Below are 21,967 nucleotides of genomic sequence, written 5' to 3'. Positions count from 1 at the left end.
TGCCATCTAGGAGCTCGACTAATCATGGATGTGTTATTTCCAATCTCCAATCAAAAGGAGGGAAAGATTTAGGAAATAATACTGGAATCATTATTCCCTGTCCTTGAGCGTAGAGAATGTGACCCAGCTGGAGCTGGGCTCACAAGAGCTCACCAGGACTCACGAGGACACATCAAGTGGGCCCTGAGATAAAGACAATAGATAGAATAATCTTGGAAAATATCTTCTAGGGAACCTTTCACATAAGCCAGAACACAAAGACTTTCCACTCTTATCTTTTTCTAACTATTAACATCTAGTGAATAGAAACTTATTGGACCAATGAAGACCCTCCTGACTTGTTACTGAAGCCTGTACCAATGACTGTTAAGAAAGAAAATTCAAAATGTAGGATGACAGTTTCTAACCAATCTGTGAAAAGGTGACGCTCTCAACGGTTTTGCCCATTTGTAATGTTAATGTATACTGATGACTCTGTAACCTTCCTTGGACTCAGATAGACATGGCTGTAGCAGCAAGCTTGTCCTTTTTCCCATTCTTGTTTATTCTGTAATATTCTCTTGACTTGAACAGGCATGTCTGTGGCAGCATGCTTGGCCTTTTTCCCGTTCTTATTTATTCTGTAATATTCTCTGCATTTGGAGACATGTCTGTGGCAGCATGCTTGGCCCTTTTCTCATTCTTGTTTATTCTGTAATATTCTCTGGACTCGGATAGACATGGCCGTGGCACCATGCTTGTCCTTTTTCCCATTCTTATTTATTCTGTAATATTCTCTGCATTTGGAGACATGTCTGTGGCAGCATGCTTGTCCGTTTTCTCATTCTTGTTTATTCTGTAATATTCTCTGGACTCGGATAGACATGGCTATGGCATCATGCTTGTCCTTTTTCCCATTCTTATTTATTCTGTAATATTCTCTGCATTTGGAGACATGTCTGTGGCAGCATGCTTGTCCGTTTTCTCATTCTTGTTTATTCTGTAATATTCTCTGGACTCGGATAGACATGGCTGTGGCACCATGCTTGTCCTTTTTCCCATTCTTATTTATTCTGTAATATTCTCTGCATTTGGAGACATATCTGGCAGCATGCTTGTCCGTTTTCCCATTCTTGTTTATTCTGTAATGTTCCTTGGGCTCGGGCAGACATGGCTGTGAAACCTGCTTGTCCATTTTCCTGTTCTTGCTTACTCTGTAATATTTCCTTGGACTTGGGCAGACATTAGCTCTGGCAGCATGCTTGTCTGCTTCTCAACTTTTGTCTTCCTGAATATATGCTGAATAAAACTTTCTTTTTGCTTTACTAAACTTTGTGATGTTTTTCCCTCTACAATACCTCCCCTCTTGCAGGGAGGCCAGGCCCCCACAAGACAATAAAGGACCAGAGTCAAGGCGGGCAGAGCGAGGCCAGCGCGTGGACAGGGCAGCGTGCAGGCAAGAGTTCGGAGGAAGGAAGGGAGAGGGGGAAAGAATAGGAATGAGGGATGGGAGGGGGGCGGGCAGGAGGCGGTGAGAGGAAGCTGAGCAGCTGTGGTATTTGGAGCATGTATAAATAGCCGCTGGAACGGGGCTCAGCCAAACAGGGGTTTGCAGCTGCAGCAGCTCTGCAGGCAGGCTTGTCCACTGGCAGCCTCAGCCACGGCGGTTGCACCCTGGGCACCGGGCTGGGTGGTGAGCAGGCACGGCCCCTGAGGGCCCTGACCGCATCCCCTCCCCATCATCACCTCTCTGGATGCCCTCCTGGCCAGCCATGCTACCGGGCAGCCTCCTCCTCATGGTGGCCACCACGACTTTGGCCCAGCAGACGGGCCAGGAAGCAGGTGGGTGTCGCCAGACACACCAGGTCCAGCACGGCCAGTGCAGCTACACCTTCGTGCTGCCCGAGCCCAAGCCATGCACTCCGGAGCACGAGCCCTTAAGGGGCTCCAACAGCCTCCAGAGGGATTTACCGGCTGCCGAACGGCACCTGGGGCAGTGGCGGAGTCAACGGGTGCGGCAGCTGGAGAAGTTACTGGAGAATAACACCCAGTGGCTGCAGAAGGTAAGGGCTGGGCCTGCAGGGGGGAGGACAGCTTCAGGTCTGTCATGATCGGCAGGAGGAGTGTCCACCTCGAAGGTCTCCTCTGGATGCAGATGGCCAAATCGATGGGACCCTCATCCCTGAATTGTACAGAGTGGGATATGGAGCCCCAGAGAGGTCCAGGAATGGTTCAGAGAACACACAGCAAGACAAGGCAGTGTCTAACGGCCATTCATTTATCCGTCTGTCAGAAACATGTGCCAGGCCCATCCTAGCTGCTGGGGATACAACTGGATGTACATTCTGGGGGGGAGACGTCGATAAAGAGATGAACAATAAATATTTACTATGTCAGAGGGTGAAACAAAATGAAGGAAAGGAGGAAGACAGGGAGTGACCGAGGGGTGGCGATTTGAGGTCAGATAATTTGAGAGGACTTCTCAGAGGAGGTGGTGTTTGAACCGAGACAACAAGTGAAGTGGAGAAGCAAGCTTCTTGGGGGAGAGCATTCCTGGTAAAGAGACAAGCAAAGGCAGAAGCTGCAAGGTGGGAGTGCAGTAGGTGCCTGGTACCAGGTGGGCTGCCAGTGTGGCTGGGGCAGAGGGAGCAAAGCAAGAGATGGAGAAAGGGGCTGGGGATGAGGTCTGAGTGGGGTGGGGGGGTCTTGTGGCACTGCAAAGACTGTGGGTTTTGCCCTGCGTGTCACGGGAGCCCTTGCAGGGTTTTGCACAGGGAGCCACACTCCTGGTTTGGTCTGAACAGGAGAAGAGGCTATAAGGGCAGGGAGCGCAAAGAGGAGACCCCTGCAAACACCAGGAGGCCTGGAGCAGGGAGGCGCTGAGGGTGGAGGTGTGGTGGGTCAGATTCTGGTTTCTTCTGGAGGAGGCGCTCATAGGGTCTGCTGATTCATTGGATGGGGTGGGAGAGAGCAAGGAGTTGAGGACATCCCACGGTCTGGGCCTAAGACCAGGACCACTATAGGATCTCCTGCCCTCATTCTTTCATTCGTTTGTCCTTTCAGCAAACACTCAGAGCACCTACTGTGTGCCAGGCCTGGGACAAGACACTAGGGTGCAGAGGTGGATGAGGCAGACCTGCCCCGGGGTGATCATGGGGGCAGAGAAGGCGTCCTGCAGCGCCCATGGTGGGCTGACCCCCTAAGTCAGAGGTGACCAGGGCCAGACAGTGGGACCAGGGCCGCAGATGCAGGGAACTGTCTGGGTGGTAGCAGCGAGGTGGAGAGCAGCAGCTGATTCACAGTGTTTTAGAAGTTGTAAAACAGCAGGCAGCGACTGACAGGCTGCAGGCGAGGGTGTCCAGGAGGAGTCCCCAGGGTGTTTCTTAGGCAAGCAGTATCTTCTTACTCCCATCGTTTCCAAATTCTTTAAACCATGTTCCTAATCAGTAAGAAATGTTTGCCTCCCTGATGCATGCATACTTTTTTAGTATTTATACCCACACACCCAGTGTTAATACAATATGTACAGGGCACAACTCTAGCAAAAATGGAACTTTAAAAAGATGATATATGAAATCACATCAGTTGAAGTTCTGGTAGTTTCCTCCTGTTTTCCAAAGAATTGTTTTGTGCATGGTCTGGGTTTATCCGTTCCCAAGGTGGAGAGGTTATACTCTGTGTATCTAACCCACCTTCGTCATACACACACGCATGCACACACACACTCGCAGGCGCACACACACACCCCTAACCTCCTGTCTTTATTCTTCCCAACCACCCCCTCAGTCCTTTGCTCACCATCTTCCCATAATCCCTTGACCACTTGCCCCTCCACCCACCCGCCCTGCAACATTTCTGCCCTGTCGCCATCCCATCCTGTGCCCCCTCAAGGGAGTCCTGACCACATATACTGGAGTCCAACCTAGCAGGGACTCCATGCTGCCCTGAAATCTGTGTGTGTCTCTTCAGGCAGCTGTTTCTGAGTCCCATGTGGCCATTTCAAGAGTTATCCCCCACCTTCAAGCTTCCATCTTCACCTCCCCACCCACCCCATTCTCTCACCAGACTATGGTCATCCTTCTTCAATGAGAAATTGAGGCTAAGAGGAGAGAAGTCCCTCAACTGCCTGCCCTACACCTGCAGATTTGCCCATGCACCCACCAGTCCCCAGGCCTTCCTTCAGGCTCTGAGGGAAGGTTTTTCTCCATGAGTCGGGTCCACTCTCCCTCCTAGGCTTTGGGTCCCAGCCCCTCAGCCTCCTCATACCAACCCTCCACTCCTGTGTCTCCAACAACTTCTCCCTCTCTACTGGCCCTTCCCCTCAACGTTCCATTGCACTCAAGTCTTTCCAATCTTAAAAAAAGAAAGAAGAGGCAAAAAAAGAGGAGGAAGAAGAGGAGGAGGGAGAAACACAACCCTTTTTTCCAGCCCACACCCCTCATTTTCTGCCTCCACTTCCTCACTTTTCATTTACTCCTTTCCCCAACATCACCTCCCACTTCCCAAATCCAATGGCCATGACTTAGTCTTCATCTTACTTGATGTCTTAGTTATCTAGTGCTGCTATCTAGTGCTGCTATCACAGAAATACCACGATTGGTTGGCTTTAACAAACAGAAATTTGTTTCTTCATGGTTTAGGAGGCTAGAAGTACAAATTCAGGGTGCCAGCTCTAGGGGAAGGCTTTCTCTCTCTGTGGGCTCTGGAGGAAGGTCCTTGCCTCTTTGAGCTTCTGCTCCTGGGTGATCTTCATGTGGCTTGGCATTTCTCTTCCCCATCTCTGCTTCCTAACTTGCTTGTTTAATCTCTTTTATATCTCAAAAGAGATTGACTCCAGATATACCCTACACTAATCCTGCCTCATTAACATAACAAAGACAACCCATTCCCAAACGGGATTATAGCCACAGGCATAGAGGTTAGGATTTACAGCACATATTTTGGGGGGACACAATTCAATCCATAACACTTGATCTCTTGGTAAATTTAATATTGGTGACCAACATCATCCTTCCAAAAACTTTCTGTCAGCAAGTCCTTATCTACAAAACATGGCCACGCCGACTACTTTCCTCATCTCTATGGCCCCGCTCTGGTCTAACCACTACCATCTCCCACCTGGATGGTTATCACCGCGCCTCCCTGGGCTCCTTGCTACCATCCTGGCCCCCCACAGTCCACTCTCCACTCAGCAGACAGAGGGTTAAAACTTAAGCCAGACCCAGTCTCTTCTACTCAAAACCCTTCCCAGAGTTCCCATCCCATTCATATAAAAGCTGAAGTCCTTTCTCCCTGGAACACTCTTCCCTCAGACACCCACATGCCTCACCACTCACCTCGCTCAGGTTTGTGCTCAAATGTTACCTCCGCAGAGAGGTCCTCCCTGACTACCCTGAACTGTCACCCCCTGTTATGGATTGAATCGTGTCCCCCAAAAATGTTTGTCAACTTGGCTAGGCCATGATTTCCAGTATTATGTGGTTGTCCACCATTTTGTGATCCAATATAATTTTTCTATGTGTGTAAACCCTACCTCTATGATGTTTTTTTTTTATGATGTTAGTGAGGCAGGATTAGAGGCAGTTATGTTAACGAGACAGGACTCAATCTACAAGATTAGTTTGTGTCTTAAATCAATCCCTTTTGAGATACAAAACAGAGAAGTGAGCAAAGAGACATGGGGACCTCATACCACCAAAAAAACAAGAGCCAGGAGAATAGCATGTCCTTTGGACCAGAGGTGTCTGTGCTGAGAAGCTCCTTGACCAGGGAAAATGGATGACAAAGACCTCCCCCCAGAGCCGAATGAGAGAAAGACTTCCCCCTGGAGCTGGCATCCTGAATTCGGACTTCTAACCTCCAAGACTGTGAGAGAATACATTTCTCTTTGTTAAAGCCATCCATTTGTGGTATGTCTGTTATAGCAGCACTAGATGACTAAGACACCCTCTCTCACCCAGCTTTGGCATTTTTCTTAGCATGTATCACTACCTGACATTCTTATCTGTATTTTTCATGGGCTGCTCCTTCTGGACTATGAGATCCAAGAGGGCAGGGACTATCTTTTTTGGTCACTACTGGATTCCCAGGGCCTAGAATAGTGCCTGGCACACAGGTGGTGCTCCATAAATATCTACTGAATGAATGAACATTCTTCCAGTCTCCCAGGCTGCTCCTGCTCCTCCCCTCTAACCTTTAAATGTAGGTGTTTCCTGAAACTCAGTCTTGATTCTTTTCCTCTCACACCTCATAGCAGACCCACCACCGACCATTCCTGCCCTCAACCATCCCCACCCCCAGGCTGCCCTGAACGCTCCTGCAGCACCGTCTCTCTCCTGCTCTGTGGCACCAAATTGGCATCTGAAGAGCTCCTGAGCCCCAAGCCCATGATGCTAACCCCCCATCTCTCAACTGAGGGGCCAAACCTGCCTGAAACTCAATTATTATCCCCAAATCAGTAGGCTGGTCTGCAGCCCTGGGGGGTCTCCTTCACCCTACCTTGCCACAGGCAGCAGGTCCTGTTCATCTTATGGCCCCTCCTCCCATCTTCCAAATCCCTGCCTCTCTGCCAGTGCCCTGGTTCAGGCCTCGTCCCCCTCTCTGGCCACTGCCCCAGCCTCCCACCCAGGATCCCCACCCCCAAATCTTACTCTTTCAACCATCTTTGAATCCTCCTGTGCCTGGTGCACAGGAAACATTTGCTGAACCAGTGGATAGATTCGAACCAATGGATTTGGGGGGCAAAAGGTCACCCAGCCTAGCTCTTCAGTCTGTGGTGGAATGTCATCTCCAGGTGTCTGTCCACCCCGTAGCCTGACAATCCTAGGCTGGGCTCACCATAGAGCACCATGGGCTGAAAAGCACTCATGTGGGAGCCAGGCCAGCCTGAGTTCAAATCCCAGCCCTGCGATTTATGGGCACATGGCCACAGACGAACGAGTCTCAAATTCCCTATCTGCAAAATGGAGAAATGACAGTATGTCAGGGGATGGCTGGGAAGACCGGTGAGCATGGTCATGTGCCACTCTCCATGTGGCTACAGTAATATGGGATAGAGAGGTCCCTGTGATGGGCTTTTATGTAATTCAATATCATCTCTATTTTGAGCCCTCGTACCTCGGGACAAGGGATCTCAATCTTGGTCAAGTCAGTGTTTCCACGCCCAAGGTTTGCTGGTATCCTAGGAGCTGGGGTGTCACCATCCATGCTAGCATCCTCGAAGGGACCCCCATTTGTCTCAGTTATCTAGTGCTGCTGTAACAGAAGTACCACAAGTGGGTGGCTTTAACAAAAAGAAGTTTATTTTCTCACAGTAAAGTAGGCTAAAAGCCCAAACTCAATGTCGCCTCCAGGGGAAGCCTTTCTCTCTCTGTTGGCTCTGGAAGGAGGTCCTTATCCTCAATCTTCCCACGGCTGAGGAACTTCTCAGGCGCAGGGACCCTGGGTCCAAAGGATGCACTCTGCTCCTGGCGCTGCTTTCTTGGTGGTGTGAGGTCCCCCAGTCTCTCTGCTTGCATCTGCCTTTTATATCTCAAGAGATTGTCTCAAGACACAATCCAATCCTGTAGGTTGAGTCCTGCCTCACTAACACAACTGCCGCCCATCCTCCCTCATTAACATTGTAGAGGCTGGATTTATAACATACAGGAAAATCACACAATACCGGGAATCAGGGCCCAGCCCAATTGATGCACACATATTCAATCCATGACACCATTCCTGCTGGTCTCTGGTGGGACCCAAACAGGTGTTTGCTGCTCCAACCCCTGGGTCAGAGGCCCCTTGAGTTAAGTACCCCCTTCATGCCCCCTCATGTTTGGGTCACTTCCAGGTCACCCTGTACCCATGGAACCTGCCATAAGATCAGACCTGTCGGCCTAAACACACTTGACAGTCACTTTTCCCCTGGGTCCTGTCATCTCCTGGAAGGTGAGAGCCCAATTGTTAAGGTTCGAGTCCCACTTCCACCCCTTTCTAGCTGTGTAACCTGGGGCAAGTTGCTTCACCTCTCTGAGCCTCGGTTGCCTCACTTGTGAAATGGGGTGACAATTCCACTGTGAGAAATTCCTCTGTGGTCCTCTGTGAGGATTTAATGAGATGATGCACATGAAGTCATTAGTTGAGTGCCAGGTGTACAGTAAATGCTCAGTAAATGTGGGTTGCTTTCATTCATTCTACCACTGGGGTTCTCCCTGGAAATAGACACTGCAATTCTTGGGCACCCTGCACCTTGTCCCTTCTCCCCCAGTTGACACAAGTGACCTCCCTCTCAGGGATACACAAGAGTTGGAGCAATCATCCCTCTCCCTCCAACTCCCCCCCACCCCACCCCGCCCCAGTCAGGGGACATTTGCTACCTTCCGTGTCTTGGCCTTTCTCTGGTTCGTCCTACCCTTTCTTGGCCCAGGCATATCTCAGAGTCTTTGCAACGCAAAAGCTTCTTCTCAGCTTCTACTGTAAAATCCCAGAATAGTTAACATATGAGTTTCAAAATATTCTCATCTAATGACACCACCACCATCATCACCATCATCATCATCATCATTGCTGTTAGGGATGACTGGAGACCACCAGCTTCCTGGACCGAGGCTCTTGGCAAGACTCCATTCTTCCACTGGCCTCAGAGGAGGATCTGCTCTGGGCGGATGCAGGAGGCAACGCCTGCCTAAATTTGCCAGAGGCCTTCCCCGCCCGCACTCCTACTCCTCCCCCTGAGGGCAGCTGTTATTGTACCCCCAGTGTACAGATGAGGAGACTGCGACCAGAGGGGAAGTGACTTGCCAGGGTTCCAGGGCACCAAACTAGATTCTCGATCCAAACTCCAGGTTCCTTCTGGTTATGGAAGGGGTCAAGGTGGCAGGGGAGGTAAGGTGAGAGAATGGGGTTCTCCGTCTGCCTCAGAATTCCCACATCCTTCTCCCAGCATGCTGTGAGTCCTCCTGTCTGAGTTCAGAGTGCGTGCTGGGGGAGAGACCACCTCCAGCCCGCTCCGTCCCTCTCCTCCACCCCCTCTCCCTTCTCCCCTGTTCTCCCTTCCTTCCACCTCTCTCCCCTTTCCTCCTCCTGCCTCCTCCTGGGGATCCTTTTGGAGGCACTATTGTTGAGCTCTTGGTTCTGCCCCATCCCCTCATCAGGGGGGAAAACCAAAACCAGGAATGCTGAAGGGGTGGGAGCAGAGCCAGCTGGAGCTCAGCTTCCCTAGCTGGGCTGTGCAATGCAGTGGTTAGTTACAGGGAGAGTGAAAGAAAGCACCTATCTACCGTGTGAGATGGGTACAGAGAAGCAGAGCAGGGCAGCCCCTGGCCACAGCAGGTGCTCAATAAAGGCTCACACTTCCTTGTTCCTGTTACTCTCCTGTAACAGGAGAGCTGGCCCAGGTCTCAGCCAGGAAGTGCCACGCTCTGCCCTCTCCTGATATCCTCCCAGAAGGATCCTTTCTTCAGATGAGGAGACTGAGGAAAACCAGGGCCAGACACGAACCTCCAGGTCTCCTGGCCCACCCCTAGCCACCTGAGGGCAGCATGGCTTCCCCTGAGTCTCTGAGGTGCCAGGGGTGGGGCGACACCACAGTCCTCAGCTTTCTCCCTGTACAGAGCACAGAGCTACAGCTGCTCTGGGGGGCTGCTTGCTCTTTCTGCTTGTCTCTCCCTCTCTCCTCCTCCTCCTCCTCCTCTCTTCCCCTCTTTCTGTCTCTGTGTCTGTTCGAGTATCTTTCTTGGTGACCTGACTCCAAGGTGTCCCTGTCTGTTCTCTCTCTTGATCTCTGGAGGATTGTCTTTCCGAGTCTCTCTCTGCCTCCGTCCAGGCCTCTCTCAGCCCCTTCTCTAACCACTAGACGGTCCCTCCTGCCTGGCTCCCTGGTGTCTACTCACTGGGTATCCACAGGCACCCTCCTCACTGAGAGAATCCAGGCCACCCAGGCCAGATGGCCAGGTCTCACCCCCAGCCTGGATGCTCTCTGGAGCCTCTTTCTGCACCCAAACTCAAGCAAGGAGGGGTTGGGCTGGGCAGGGACCCCTGACCCTGTGCTTTCCCAGCAGCCTTTTCTGTTCACGCCAGGTCCCTGACGTCAAACCTCAGAATAACTCACTCTCTCAGCCCATCCATCCAGGGCTTTGTCAGGCTAGACACGGTCAAGAGCTCACCCAGTGGGAGCACAGCATGGGGTCTTGGCCCAGCCCAAGACCCTCCCAAACTGGCCAGGACTCCCAGCTGTCCCAGCCTCCCCAGGCTGCCCGTAAATTCTTGGCATTTTCAGCCTTTGGTTATCCAAACAAGAAACGAATCTCAGTGGCCGAACAAAATGTCTTGAGGTTTGATTTCCTAACCTCACCGCTGGCTCCTTTCTAAGCCGTTTGGGGCTGGGGGACGGGGTGGAAGAACAGCATCTGCTACTTGGAGGAACAAGGGTTATAGTTCCAAAAAAGGAGGCCTAGAAATGGCTGGGGGATACCCCCAGCCTGGGGTGACCAACTGCTCGGCACCGGGATGGGGCCGGGGAGCCACACCACAGTGGCCCCTTGCTAGGCTTCCCCCAGATGGACCAGTTTATTTGTTCAAGTGCTTGCCCAGACCGTCCCACAGGGGCAGGGCTATGTGTTTCTGGCTCTCTTCTCCTTGTCCCCAGAGCCCAGGGGGGCTGGGATGAAGGCAGACCTTCTCCTCCGGGGGCAGGAAGTGTGAGAAAGCAGGCCCAGATCTGCCCCCCAAAAGCCCACACCTCCGGCCAGGACTCTGACCCCGACAGTTTGCTTAACCTCCGAGTCAGCTCTGAAGTGTCTGGAATGGACCCCAGAGGCCGGCTGTGGGGTCTGGGCGGACAGAGTTGGGCTCAAGGGGTCACATCCCAGTGGTGCCACTGACCAGCTGGATGTCTCAGGGGAAGTCACCTACATCAGCGTGCTCCTCTGTAAGATAGACATCAAAATACTCCCTGCTCCCAGGGTCAGTGTAAGCATAGAGATGACAAAATGAATGGCCAGCACTCATGCAGTGCTTACTGAGTGCTGGACACCATCCAAGCGCCTTGTGAGGATTCTTGCGTTCATTTCTCACGCTGACCCTATAAAGGAAGTGAGCTTGTTTGCCCCACTTCACGGATGAGGAGACTGAGGCATCAAGAGGTTAAGTGACTTGCCCAAGGTCACAAGCCCAGGAAGGACAAGGTCAGGATTCAGACCTACACCATCTGAAGCCAGAGCCCACACTCTTAACCCTAGTGTAAAGCACTGAGGCCAGTTTTCTGGTTAATAAAAAAGACACGTTCATTGTGGGCTGGCCGCTGGACCTACAGGACAGCTGGGCCACCAGCTGGGGAGCACAGAGGCCCCTAGTAACCAAGGGGAGAACTCTCAGCTGCTAAATTTTCCCTTCCTCCACAAACCCCTCAGCCAAAGAGGTCTTCTCTGAGGTACTTCTGTTGGAGAATATTTGGGCAGCACCCCAGAGGGGGTAGCCCTTGAAAGCTGAAGGGGTCCCAGAACCTCCAGTTGGGCATCCTCACCTTTAGGCCCCCACCCTTGGCCAGAGCCTGAAGTTAATGTCCCACAGAGGCTGATCATGGGCCCTGGAGCCCAAGTGCCTTGATTTGAATTCCAGGTCTGCCGTTTGCTGATGATGTTTTCTCGGATAATCATCTTACCTCTCTGTGTCTCAGTTTCCTCACCTGTAAAATGGAGACAACAATAGAAGCTATGGAAACCCTGGTGGTGTAGTGGTTAAGAGCTATGGCTGCTAACCAAAAGGTCGGCAGTTCGAATCCACCAGGCGCTCCTTGGAAACCCTATGGGGCAGTTTTACTCTGTCATCTAGGGTCACTATGAGTTGGAAACAACTCAATGGCAGAGGGTTTTTCTTTTGGGTGGGGGGGTGAATAGAAGCTACATTCTAGGTCATCACGGAGATTAAACGAGTTAATATACATGCAGGGCTTAGTACAGTGCCTGGCATAAAATAAACCAAAACCAAACCAAACCTGTTGCTGTCGAGCTGACTCCAACTCATAGCAACCCTATAGGACAGAGTAGAACTGCCTCATTGGGTTTCCAAGGAGCAGCTGGTAGATTTGTTTGTTTGGTTTTTTGTTTGTTTGTTTTTGAGGATTAATCATTATTCTTTGTTTTTATTTTTTTATGGTAATTTGGATGAAGGTTTACAGAATAAACTAGTTTCTCATTAAACAATTAATACACACATTGCTTTGTGACATTGGTTGCCAAACCCACAACATGTCAACACTCTCCCCTTCTCAAACTTAGGTTCCCTATTAGCAGTTTTCCTGCCCCCTCCTGCCTTCTCATCCCTCCCCTGGGCTGGTATACCCCTTTAGTCTCATTTTGTTTTATGAGCCTGTCCAATCTTTGGCTGAAGGGTGAACCGCAGGAGTGACTTCATTACTGAGTTAAAAGGGTGTCCACAGGCCATATTCCCAGGGTTTCTCCAGTCTCTGTCACACCAATAAGTCTGGTCTTTTTTTTTTTTTTAATTAGAATTTTGTTCTGTATTTTTCTCTAGCTCTGTCTGGGACCCTCTATTGTGATCCCTGTCAGAGCAGTTGGTGGTGGTAGCTGGGCACCATCTAGTTGTGCTGGACTAAGTCTGGTAGAGGCTGTGGTAGTTGTTGTCCATTAGTCCTTTGGACTAATCTTTCCCTTGTGTCTTTGGTTTTCTTCGTTCTCCCTTGCTCCAGACAGGAAGAGACCAGTGGATTATTTAGGCGGCCACTCACAAGCTTTTAAGACCACGCAGGTGGTGGATTTGAACTGCCAGCCTTTTGGTTTGCAGCTGAGCTCTTAACCACTGTGTCCCCAGGGCTCCGTAGAGTAAGTGAGAGCTCAGTAAACACAACAGCTGAAAACACACTTGGAGCACACAGCACAGCGGGAAAGGAATTCAACTCCATCTTCTCTACTTCCAGTCTTGTGTGATCTTGGGAAAGCCCCTTAGTCTCCGTCCTGGGCCTCAGTTCCCGTATCTGCTAACTGAGGGTCATAACATTAAGTACCTCAAGTGAAGACAACAGAAGGCAGAGCACACAGAGGTCTGGTGGTGTCTGTGAGCGAGGAGAAGACCGGGGACCCTTGAAGCTGAAATAAGGTTCCCTCCCCTCAGAGAGAGGAACAGGGCCTCAGAACCTTAGGCCAGCAGAGCCCTGTGGCCCCTCACTCCTGACCCCAGGCCAACCCCTTTGGTCTACAGACAGAGTGTGGCCACCAAATGGGGCTGAAGGAAGGAAGACAATTTCCGAGCAGCGGAGAGGACCCTCCAGAGGAAAGCTCGAGAGGCTGCAGACAGAGCCCACTGGGGCAGAGGTGGCAGGAGCGAAGCTGAGAATAGGGGGCTTGGGCACCACCTATCAGAGTCTAGCAGACCTGGTTTCATTTATGGCTCCTTCTCTTGCCAACCACGTAGATGCTTTGCTCAGCTTATAATTAATATTCAGTGTGCAGAACTTGGGAAATATGAAGTATGTGAAGATGAAGAGGAGAAAAAAAAAAATCTCATCGGCCTAACCCTCTGACAGCCTCCCAGTCAGATTTCCTTAGAGTTTTTTCTATGCATTTCTAAATTTTTACTGAAATGCTTTAGATGTACGAAAAGGTAGAAGAAAAATCAAATAAAATTCCTCGTTTCCACCACCCAGCTTAACAAAACCTCGCCAGTATTATTAACACCGCACCCTTCCCCTACCTCCCTCCCCCAGCAAGTTGTTTAACCTCTATGTGCCTCATCTGTAAAATGGGTTGATAATAGCTCCTACCTCAGAGGGTGGTTATAATGTATATAGTGTTTAGGGCAGTGCCCAGCACACAGTAAGTGTTCATTAAACATTTGCCAAATACAACTGTAAAAAATGGCGCCAACTCTAAGATGGCGTGGTGGCAGCATCTGACCACCTCTAACTTCACAAGGGAATAAGAGAATCAAGATCGATAGCTCAAGGCTGATTCCTATGAGGCGGAGGTCAGACATACCTCTTCTCTCCAACCTTTTTACCATTCTGACACCAGCCGTCCCTCCCATGGCACTCTCTACTTTTCTCTTGGGTGCGACGATTGGTTGCAGTGACCACACAGAACTCACAGACAATACTTATGATTATGGGGTTTATTAGGGAAGTAACAGGTTACAATTCAGGATCAGGAATGACTCAGGATGCAGTTCTTCCATCAGGACAGCTTCTCGACCATGCCCACAAGCAGGCTGTCCTTGACACTCGGCCTCTCGGCCTTTGGCCCCTCGGGTCTCTTGGGCTAGCCTATCCTCTGCCCTACTTGGGCAAGTGTTACAAAGCTCTTTAGCTCCACCAGAAAGTGCTCACAGGCACCCCAATCCACCAGTAAGCCTCGATCCAAAGGTACTCAGCTCTCTAGCTCCATGGAAAGCTTAGCTCTGCTGACAAGTGCCCAGAGGCCCACCACTCCACCAGCAAGCCTCAGCTTTCTGGCTTCGTGCACCAGGAAGTACACTGTGCCCTCTCCTGCTGGTCTCTTGGTTCTGCTGCTGCCAGTTCTCTGCCGCACTTTCTGCCACTTCTCGCCATCTTGCACCAACTCTGATGTTACAGCTCTCTGTCTCCTGGGTCTAGGAGGTTCTTAGCGCAAGGGACCCCAGCTCCAAAGGATGCGTTCCACTTCTGGCTCTTCTTTCTTGGTGGTAGTGAGGTCCCACTTCTGCTCTGGAATTGGTTCTCTTTTAAGCCTAATGGATGACAAAACTAACCTATCTCCTTGTCAGGGATCCATACACCTTATTTGCATGGCCCCACCCCCACGAGGGTGCCATGCACCTTATTTGCATTAGTAGCAATCTGTCCAATCTCCTTGGTGAGCCACAAGCACTTTATTTACGTAGACCCACCCAATAATTTGGTGGGATTTACAAGACCATGGCTAGAAAGACCATATAAAAGCCATCCATCGCACCGCAAAAATGGACGCCTTACCCCCATTCTGTGCAAAGACCAACGCACTGGTGGTAGGCAGGCGGTTGCAAGAAATATGCAGCTTCACTTCCTCTCAATGAAACTTCCACTTTCTACACGTGGAAGATACAGAGGGTCATAGGCTGGGCTCAATTTTAGACAAATCTCCCAAGATCAGGGCTTAGATACAGAGAGCCACAAAGAGAGAGCTGACCCTGGTGGGGCCCCCTGAGGGGGTAAGGACTCTGGCAGCCCCTCCCCATCTTCTGAGACCACTGTAAGTATGGGTCGCCCAACCACTGGATTCAAATCTTGATTTGCCAGCTGTGTGACTATGTGGCCCAGCTCCTCTTCCCTGCACAGCATCTTCTACAACCCTCCTAACCTTCTCCCTGTGCCCCAACCCCATGCAAGGTGGTCTCAGAATGCAGGACAGGCACAAATAGTCAACAAATTTTGATAAGCACCTACTACACGCCAGACACTGCACTAGACCCCAGCTGCAGTAGTGGACAACACAGACAAAAATCCCAGCCCCCATGGAGCACAGATTCCAGTGGTTGTTTCCTTTACTCCCCCCAGCCTCTCTGTGAGGAGGAAACAATTAACCCATTTTTTTTTTTTGATGTGGCCGCTGAGGCTTAGAGAAGCTACATCACTGGCACAGAAAGGAAATGGCAAAGCTATGACTCGAACAAGCCCCCTGACTCTCGGCCCAGTGTTTTGGGCCCAAACTAGAGTCGGGGCTGCAGCTGGAAGTTTCGAGAAGCTGGACCTGTGCCCAGGAGTTGTGGGTTGAGCTGAGAGTTGAAAAACGCTGTCCCTCCATATGATCCTGTTGGTCCCTAACTTTCTTCCCCTGGCTCCCTGCCCACTGCTCTGAGCCTGGCCAAGAAGAAAACCAACAGAATCTCTTGCAGGGAGAAAAACAGCCAAGGAAGGCTGGGCCCTGCTGTTCAGAAGAAATAAGACAAACAACCCCAGTTTGCTTTGAACATGGGGTCAGGGCCTGGGGTGAGCCCAGGGGTGAGGGCTAGAGCAAGACAGAGTAGGAGGGGCTAACCCTTCATCCTTGAGCTCAAAAGCCACAAAGTCAGGCCTGTGGAAACTGAGGGCTGTGGGTGGGGGTGGGGATGCAATTCGCCAAGCATGGGGACAGGAACTGGAAGCAAAAGTGTCTGCCCTCTGTAAACCTTGGAAAAACTGCATATTCATTATCTATTGCTGCATAACAAATTACCCTAAAACGTGTAGCAACTTAAAATAACAAGTATTTATTGTCTCACAGTTTCTGAGGATCAGGAATTTGGGAACAGCTTAACAGGGAAGTTCTGGCCCAGGGCCTCTACTGAGGCTGCACTCAGATCAGCTGGACTGCCCTCATCTGAAGGCTCAACTAGGCCTGGAGGATTTGCCTTAAGGTGGCTCACTCACCAGCTAGGGACTTGGTGCTGGCTATTGGTGGGAGGCCTCAGTTCCTCTCCACACAGGCCTTGCCACAGGACCACTGAGGTGCCTTAGGACGTGGTGCTGGCTTCCCCCAGAGCAAACGATCCAAGAGAGGGCTAGACAGAAGTCGAAATGTAACTACTTAGTTACACTCCATCATTTCTGCAGTATCCTATCGATCCTTGGTGGCGTAGTGGTTAAGAGCTATGGCTGCTAACCAAAAGGTAGGCAGTTTGAATCCACCGGATGCCCCTTGGAAACTATGGGGCAGTTCTACTCTGTCTTATAGGGTAGCTGAGTCAAAATCAACTAGACAGCAATGGGTTTGATTTTTTTTTTTAATCAGCCCTCACTCAGTGTGGGAGGGGACTCCGCAAGGCAGGGATCATTGGGGCCATCATGGAGCCTGGCTGCCCACAAGCAGCCAGCCCAAAAGGTTAAGGGGGTGGTCTTTGGAGCCCAAAGGGCTGCATTCAAATCAAGACTTTGAACCAGTTCATTCCAGTTTGAATCCCTGCTGAGAATTTGCATTTCCACCCCAGATATACTGGATCAGAATCCACATTTTAACAAGACCCCAGGCAATTCTTGTGTATAAGAAATTTTAAGAACCACTGCTCTACTAGTGGTTCTCAGAATTGGTCCCTAACCAGTAGCATTTGCATAGCCTGAGAACTTGTTAGAACTTGTTAACCAGAATGAACCGGTTCGAAGCTCTGGTTCAAATCCAGCCTCTGCCACTCACAGGCTACATGACTTGGGCCTTCTTTTCCTCATCTGTAAAATGGGGATAATGACAGCTCCAAGAACTAAATGAGCTATATTTGTAAGGTCCTCAGGGCCACACCTGGCACACAGTAGTGCTTCAGATATCTTCCTTCGGAGACCTCAGCTGCTGGGCAGATCTTGGCCCACCCCTCTAGCAGGGACGAAGCCTGCTCTGTTCACTACTCTCTCACAGCCCCCAGCATGGGTGCTGGTACATAGTAAAAAAAAAAACAACATAGTACCCACTCTAAATGAGTTCACTGAGCCGACGAATGAGGGCTGGGATAGTCTTGTTCATTTCTGGAATGTACCCCCTGCAGATGCCCCAGATTGGCTCCCTCCCTTCCTGAGGGCTTCCCTGTGCCTCAATCTCTATGCTGATATTTCTTCCCCTTTCTTTCCTGACCTTGCACCAGTTGTCTCTCCCATTGTCTGGCATCTGTGGCCTCACCTCACCTCTCATGAAGATCCAGCAGCAGCTGGCACCAGGCCAGGGGGCTCCAAACCTGTTTCTAGCAGCCAAACAATTCAGAGGAAATCTGGCGAGCATCCTTTATATAAAACAGACCCATTTGTTGAGCGTCTATGATGTGCCCCGCACTGTTCTACACACAGGGCACATGTCTGTGAACAAGGTAGATCAAACCCTGTGCTCCTGGGGCTGATATTCCAGCAGGAGAGACAGACCAATAGCATATAAATGCCTGAGGTCATCCCAGACATTGAGGTGCTGTGAGGAAAACACACTGGACGTTCTGACAAATGTCATTGTCGGTGGAGTAGGGTGGGGGTGTGGTGCTCACCTGAGGTAGGTAGTCATGGAGAGCTTCTCAGAGGACGTGACATTTGTTTGGATACCTGAGAGTCAGAGGAGGCTGACAGGAGAAGCTCTGAGGTTCTGCCAAGGCTGGGGGGTGTGGGTGTGTGTTGGGAGGTGCCAGGGAGCAACTCTCTTGCTCCTGTGGCCACCTCTGCAGACCCTCAGGGCCCCTTCTCCCAACACAGTGTACACACCACCAGGCAGAACCTCTGCCAAGGGCAGCTTGGCAGCAACAGTCCAAACCACCAATGTACACACCCTTTAACTCAACAATTCTACTTGTGGGGACTTATCCCACATGTAGCCTTGCATGACAAATCCCTGGTTAACTTGCTCCACTACCAACCAAAAGTTGGAGGTTCAAGTTTACCCAGAGTGCCTCAGAAGAAAGACCTGGGGATCTACTTCTGAAAAATCAGCCATTGAAAACCCTATGAAGCACTGTTGTACTCTGACATACATGAGGTCACCATGAGTCAGCTTCCACTCAACAACAACTGGTAAGCTTTGCATGAATACTAAATGACAAGTGCGTATGGATGTTCACAGCAGCCCTATCTGTGGTGGCTAATATATTTGGAGATCCCTGCAAGCTTGGATGGTGCAGGCAGGCCCAGGTCTCCCTCACCCTAGAGCCTCTTCCCCAACATTCCTCACTTTCTCCTTGTGTCCCATTCCTATGCAAGCTGGTCTCAGAAGGCAGGAAAATCACAAATAGTCAGGGAATTTTGATAAGCACCTACTATGTGCCAGGCACTGTGCTAGGCCCTGGGCTGCAACGGTGAACAACACAGACAAGGATCCCAGCTCCCACGGAGCACAGAGTCCAGTGGTCATTTCCAAGCCAGTTATAGAGACTAGATCCCATAGACAGAATACTAAAAACAAAAATCCCTTTGCTGTTGAGCAGATTCCAGCTCAGCAACCCTATAGGACAGAGTAGAACTACCCCATAGGGTTTTCAAGGCTGTAAGTCTTTATGGAAGCAGACTGCTACATCTTTGTCCTGCAAAGCAGCTGGTGGATTGGAATAGCCCACCTTTCGGTTAGCAGATGAGCACTTTAACCAGTGCACCATCAGGGCTCCTAGACCGAATACTAGGCAGCTGTTAAAATGATGAGACAAGTCTATTCAAATGAATGTAGAACAGTGTCCAAATGATACCGAGTAAAAAGAACGTGTTATGAGAAGGGGCCAATCCCTGGAGAAGGACATCATGCTTGGTGAAGGGAAGGGTCAGCAAAGAAGAGAAAGACCTCAAAGAGATGGACTGACACAGTGGCTGCAACAATCGGCTCAAACATATCCACTGTTGTGAGTTGTGGGGATGGTGCAGGACCAGGCAACGCTTCCTTCTGGTATACGTGGGGTCACTATGAGTCAGAGCCAACTCAAAGGCACCTAACAATGGCAGCAAAAAGAAGCAAGGTGCAGAATGCCCAGCTGATATTTTCATAAAGGAGGGGAGGGAGCGTGTAAACACACTGTTGCTGCCACGTGCACAGTTCCCCTGGAAGGAGAGCTCCCATCGGGGACCACAGGGAGGGCCACCCTGGGCTGGGACAGGGTGGGGGTGGGAGAAAAGTTGTTTTTCACTCTACACCCTTTGGTTTCTTGGAATTTTGAATAATGTGCTCATACCACCCATTCAAAAAAAAAAATTTTAATGACAAAAATTTCCATCTAACTGAAAAAACACCCACAAAGCCGTGGAAGCTCTAACTTTTCAGGTTTTCACAGATCTGGATGGGACGCAAACACTGGCTCCTGTGTGGAGCCTCAGCAAGTCGCTTTCCTGATTAGGGCCTTGGTTTCCCTATCTGTGAAATGGGGCTGGGCTGCGTGGTCCCTGAGGGTGTCCCGCTGGTCCTTTGAGTTCTCAAAGTCTTTGCTCCCCATATTCTCCCCTTCTGGGCCCTGGTCCTGGGTGAGTCTGCTGGAGCCCTCTCCCTTCAGCATTAGGCTAGGCTCTAACCCCCTCACACACACACACACACACCATAAGGCCTGTCAGATTTCACCCCAGTTCCCACCCCCGCTGCAGCCTGTGGTTTAGACCCTGCTTATTGAGGCAGATTTGCCTGTTTCCAAAGCAAAGCCCCCTCCCTCCATCCCACCACACCCCTTCCCCCTCCCCCCCCCGAAAGGAATTTGCAAAGAAGCTTGGTTCACTCTCAGCCACACTAGAGCCTTGGCAGGGTTTTGAGCAGTTAGTGACCTGATCTAACTTAGGGTTACTGGAATCTCTCTAGCTAACAGGTAAAGCGTAGATGGGGACGTCTGGGGGCTGGCGGGGCAAAGGCAGAAGCTGAGAGACCAGCAAGGAAGCTGCTAATCTACCTGGAGACAACAGGACAACAGGACAAGAGAGAGAGGACTGGAGGGCCACTCCTAGGGGCTGGGCCTGAACGACAATAAGGATGGAGTTTCAGTATGTCTTAGTTATCTAGTGCTACTGTAACAGAATACCACAAGTGGGTGGCTTTAACAGACAGAAATTTATTCTCTCACAGTTTAGGAGGCTAGAAGCCCAAATTCAGTGTGCTGGCTCTAGGGGAAGGCTTCTTTTTCTCTGTCAGCTCTGGAAGAAGGTCCTTGTCTCTTTGAGCTTCTTCCTCTCCCCAGTGATCTTCATGTGGCTTGCAGGCATCTCTCTTCCCTGTCTCTGCTTTGCTTGCTTGTTTAATCTATTCTATATCTCAAAAGAAATTGACTCAAGATACACCCTACACTAATTTTGCCTCATTAACATAACAAAGACAACCCATTCCCAAAAAGGATTATTAGCACAGGCATAGAGGTTAGGATTTACAACACATATTTTAGGGGGGACATAATTCAATCCATAATATTCCACCCTTTGGCCCCCCAAAATTCATGTCCTTGCCACATGCAAAACACATTCACCCCATCACATCATCCCAAAAGTCTTAAATCAAATCCAAGTCCAAAATCTCATCTTCTGAATCATCTAATCAAATATGGGTGAGACTTTAGGCATATTTCATCCTGGGGCAAAATTCCTCTTCGTCTATGAATCTGTGAAATCTAGAATACAAGTTATCTGTTTCCAAAGTACAGTGGTATAACAGGCACAAGATAGATATTTCCATTACAAATGGGAGAAATTGGAGGGAAAGAAAAGATAACGAGCACCAAGCAAGTCTAAAACCCAGAAGAACAAATTACATTAACTCCCACAGCTTTGAAAAGTCCTCTGTTTTGGGGGACCATCTGGGCAACAGCTCTGCCCTCCAGACTCTGGGCATTGGCAATGCTGTCTGGATCCTGGGTGGAGGCCCCTCGGCCCTGGACTTCAGCTCTGCCTTCCAGGCCCACTGGGATGGCAACTCTACTCCCGTGGCTATGGGCACTCCCTCTTCCTAGTCCCTTTGAGTGACAATCCCACCCACTTAGCCCTAGCAGATCCTATTCTTCTGCCCCTTCAGCATGGAAGCCCTGTCTCTCATTTATGGGCAGTGGCCCCACACCCCTGGCACAGCTTAAAGGCAACCAAGTTGAAAAAGATTTGGCTCTGAAACCGAGGGGCTGTGGCCCTGCCCTTTGAGATCCAGGAGACAGTGGCCCCACCCTTTGAAACCAAGAAGGCCCTGCTTCCCATGCTCCTTCCAATTGTTCTGCTGATCGCCAGTCATCCAGGGATGGTCCTGTTCTTTTCTTGGAGGACAACAAATGTAGCTGTTTTGGCCCGTTTCCTCCTTGTAGAACTTCAAGAGGCAGACACCGTTCTTTCCCTTCGTTCTTTCCCTGTCCCCTTTAGTCTAAGATGATGGGTTTTCTGCTGTTGTAGTTGGTTAGATTCATCAGTCACAGGATTAATGTCTTTAACAAAAGATTGTGTAACCATGTTCTTGGCGAAAATTCTAGTTCGTACAACAAAATTTTCCAAATTTTTAAGTTTGTTTTCATTTTGCGTAGTTCATTTTTAAGTTCAACTCTTTCCTCTTGCCTGTTGCTATAAGTGGCAAGAAAAAACCACATAGCCCCTTTAAGATCTTGCTTAGAA

At 50.2% G+C, this 21,967-nt stretch overlaps 1 protein-coding gene across 1 annotated transcript in view; it reads left to right on the top strand.

Moving 5' to 3' along the window:
• The first annotated feature begins 1,591 nt into the window (after positions 1 to 1,591).
• The window catches only part of ANGPT4 (angiopoietin 4), a 56,242-nt gene continuing 35,866 nt past the window's right edge, over positions 1,592 to 21,967 (top strand). The window contains exon 1 of the mRNA XM_049869447.1: positions 1,592 to 2,042. Coding sequence (XP_049725404.1) covers positions 1,734 to 2,042 — 309 coding nt within the window. The 5' untranslated portion in view covers positions 1,592 to 1,733. The remainder of the gene's footprint in view (positions 2,043 to 21,967) is intronic.

This window comes from Elephas maximus, chromosome 25 (assembly GCF_024166365.1).
Source record: "Elephas maximus indicus isolate mEleMax1 chromosome 25, mEleMax1 primary haplotype, whole genome shotgun sequence".
Taxonomy (NCBI): domain Eukaryota; kingdom Metazoa; phylum Chordata; class Mammalia; order Proboscidea; family Elephantidae; genus Elephas; species Elephas maximus.
This window is presented reverse-complemented; position numbering and strand designations above follow the sequence as displayed.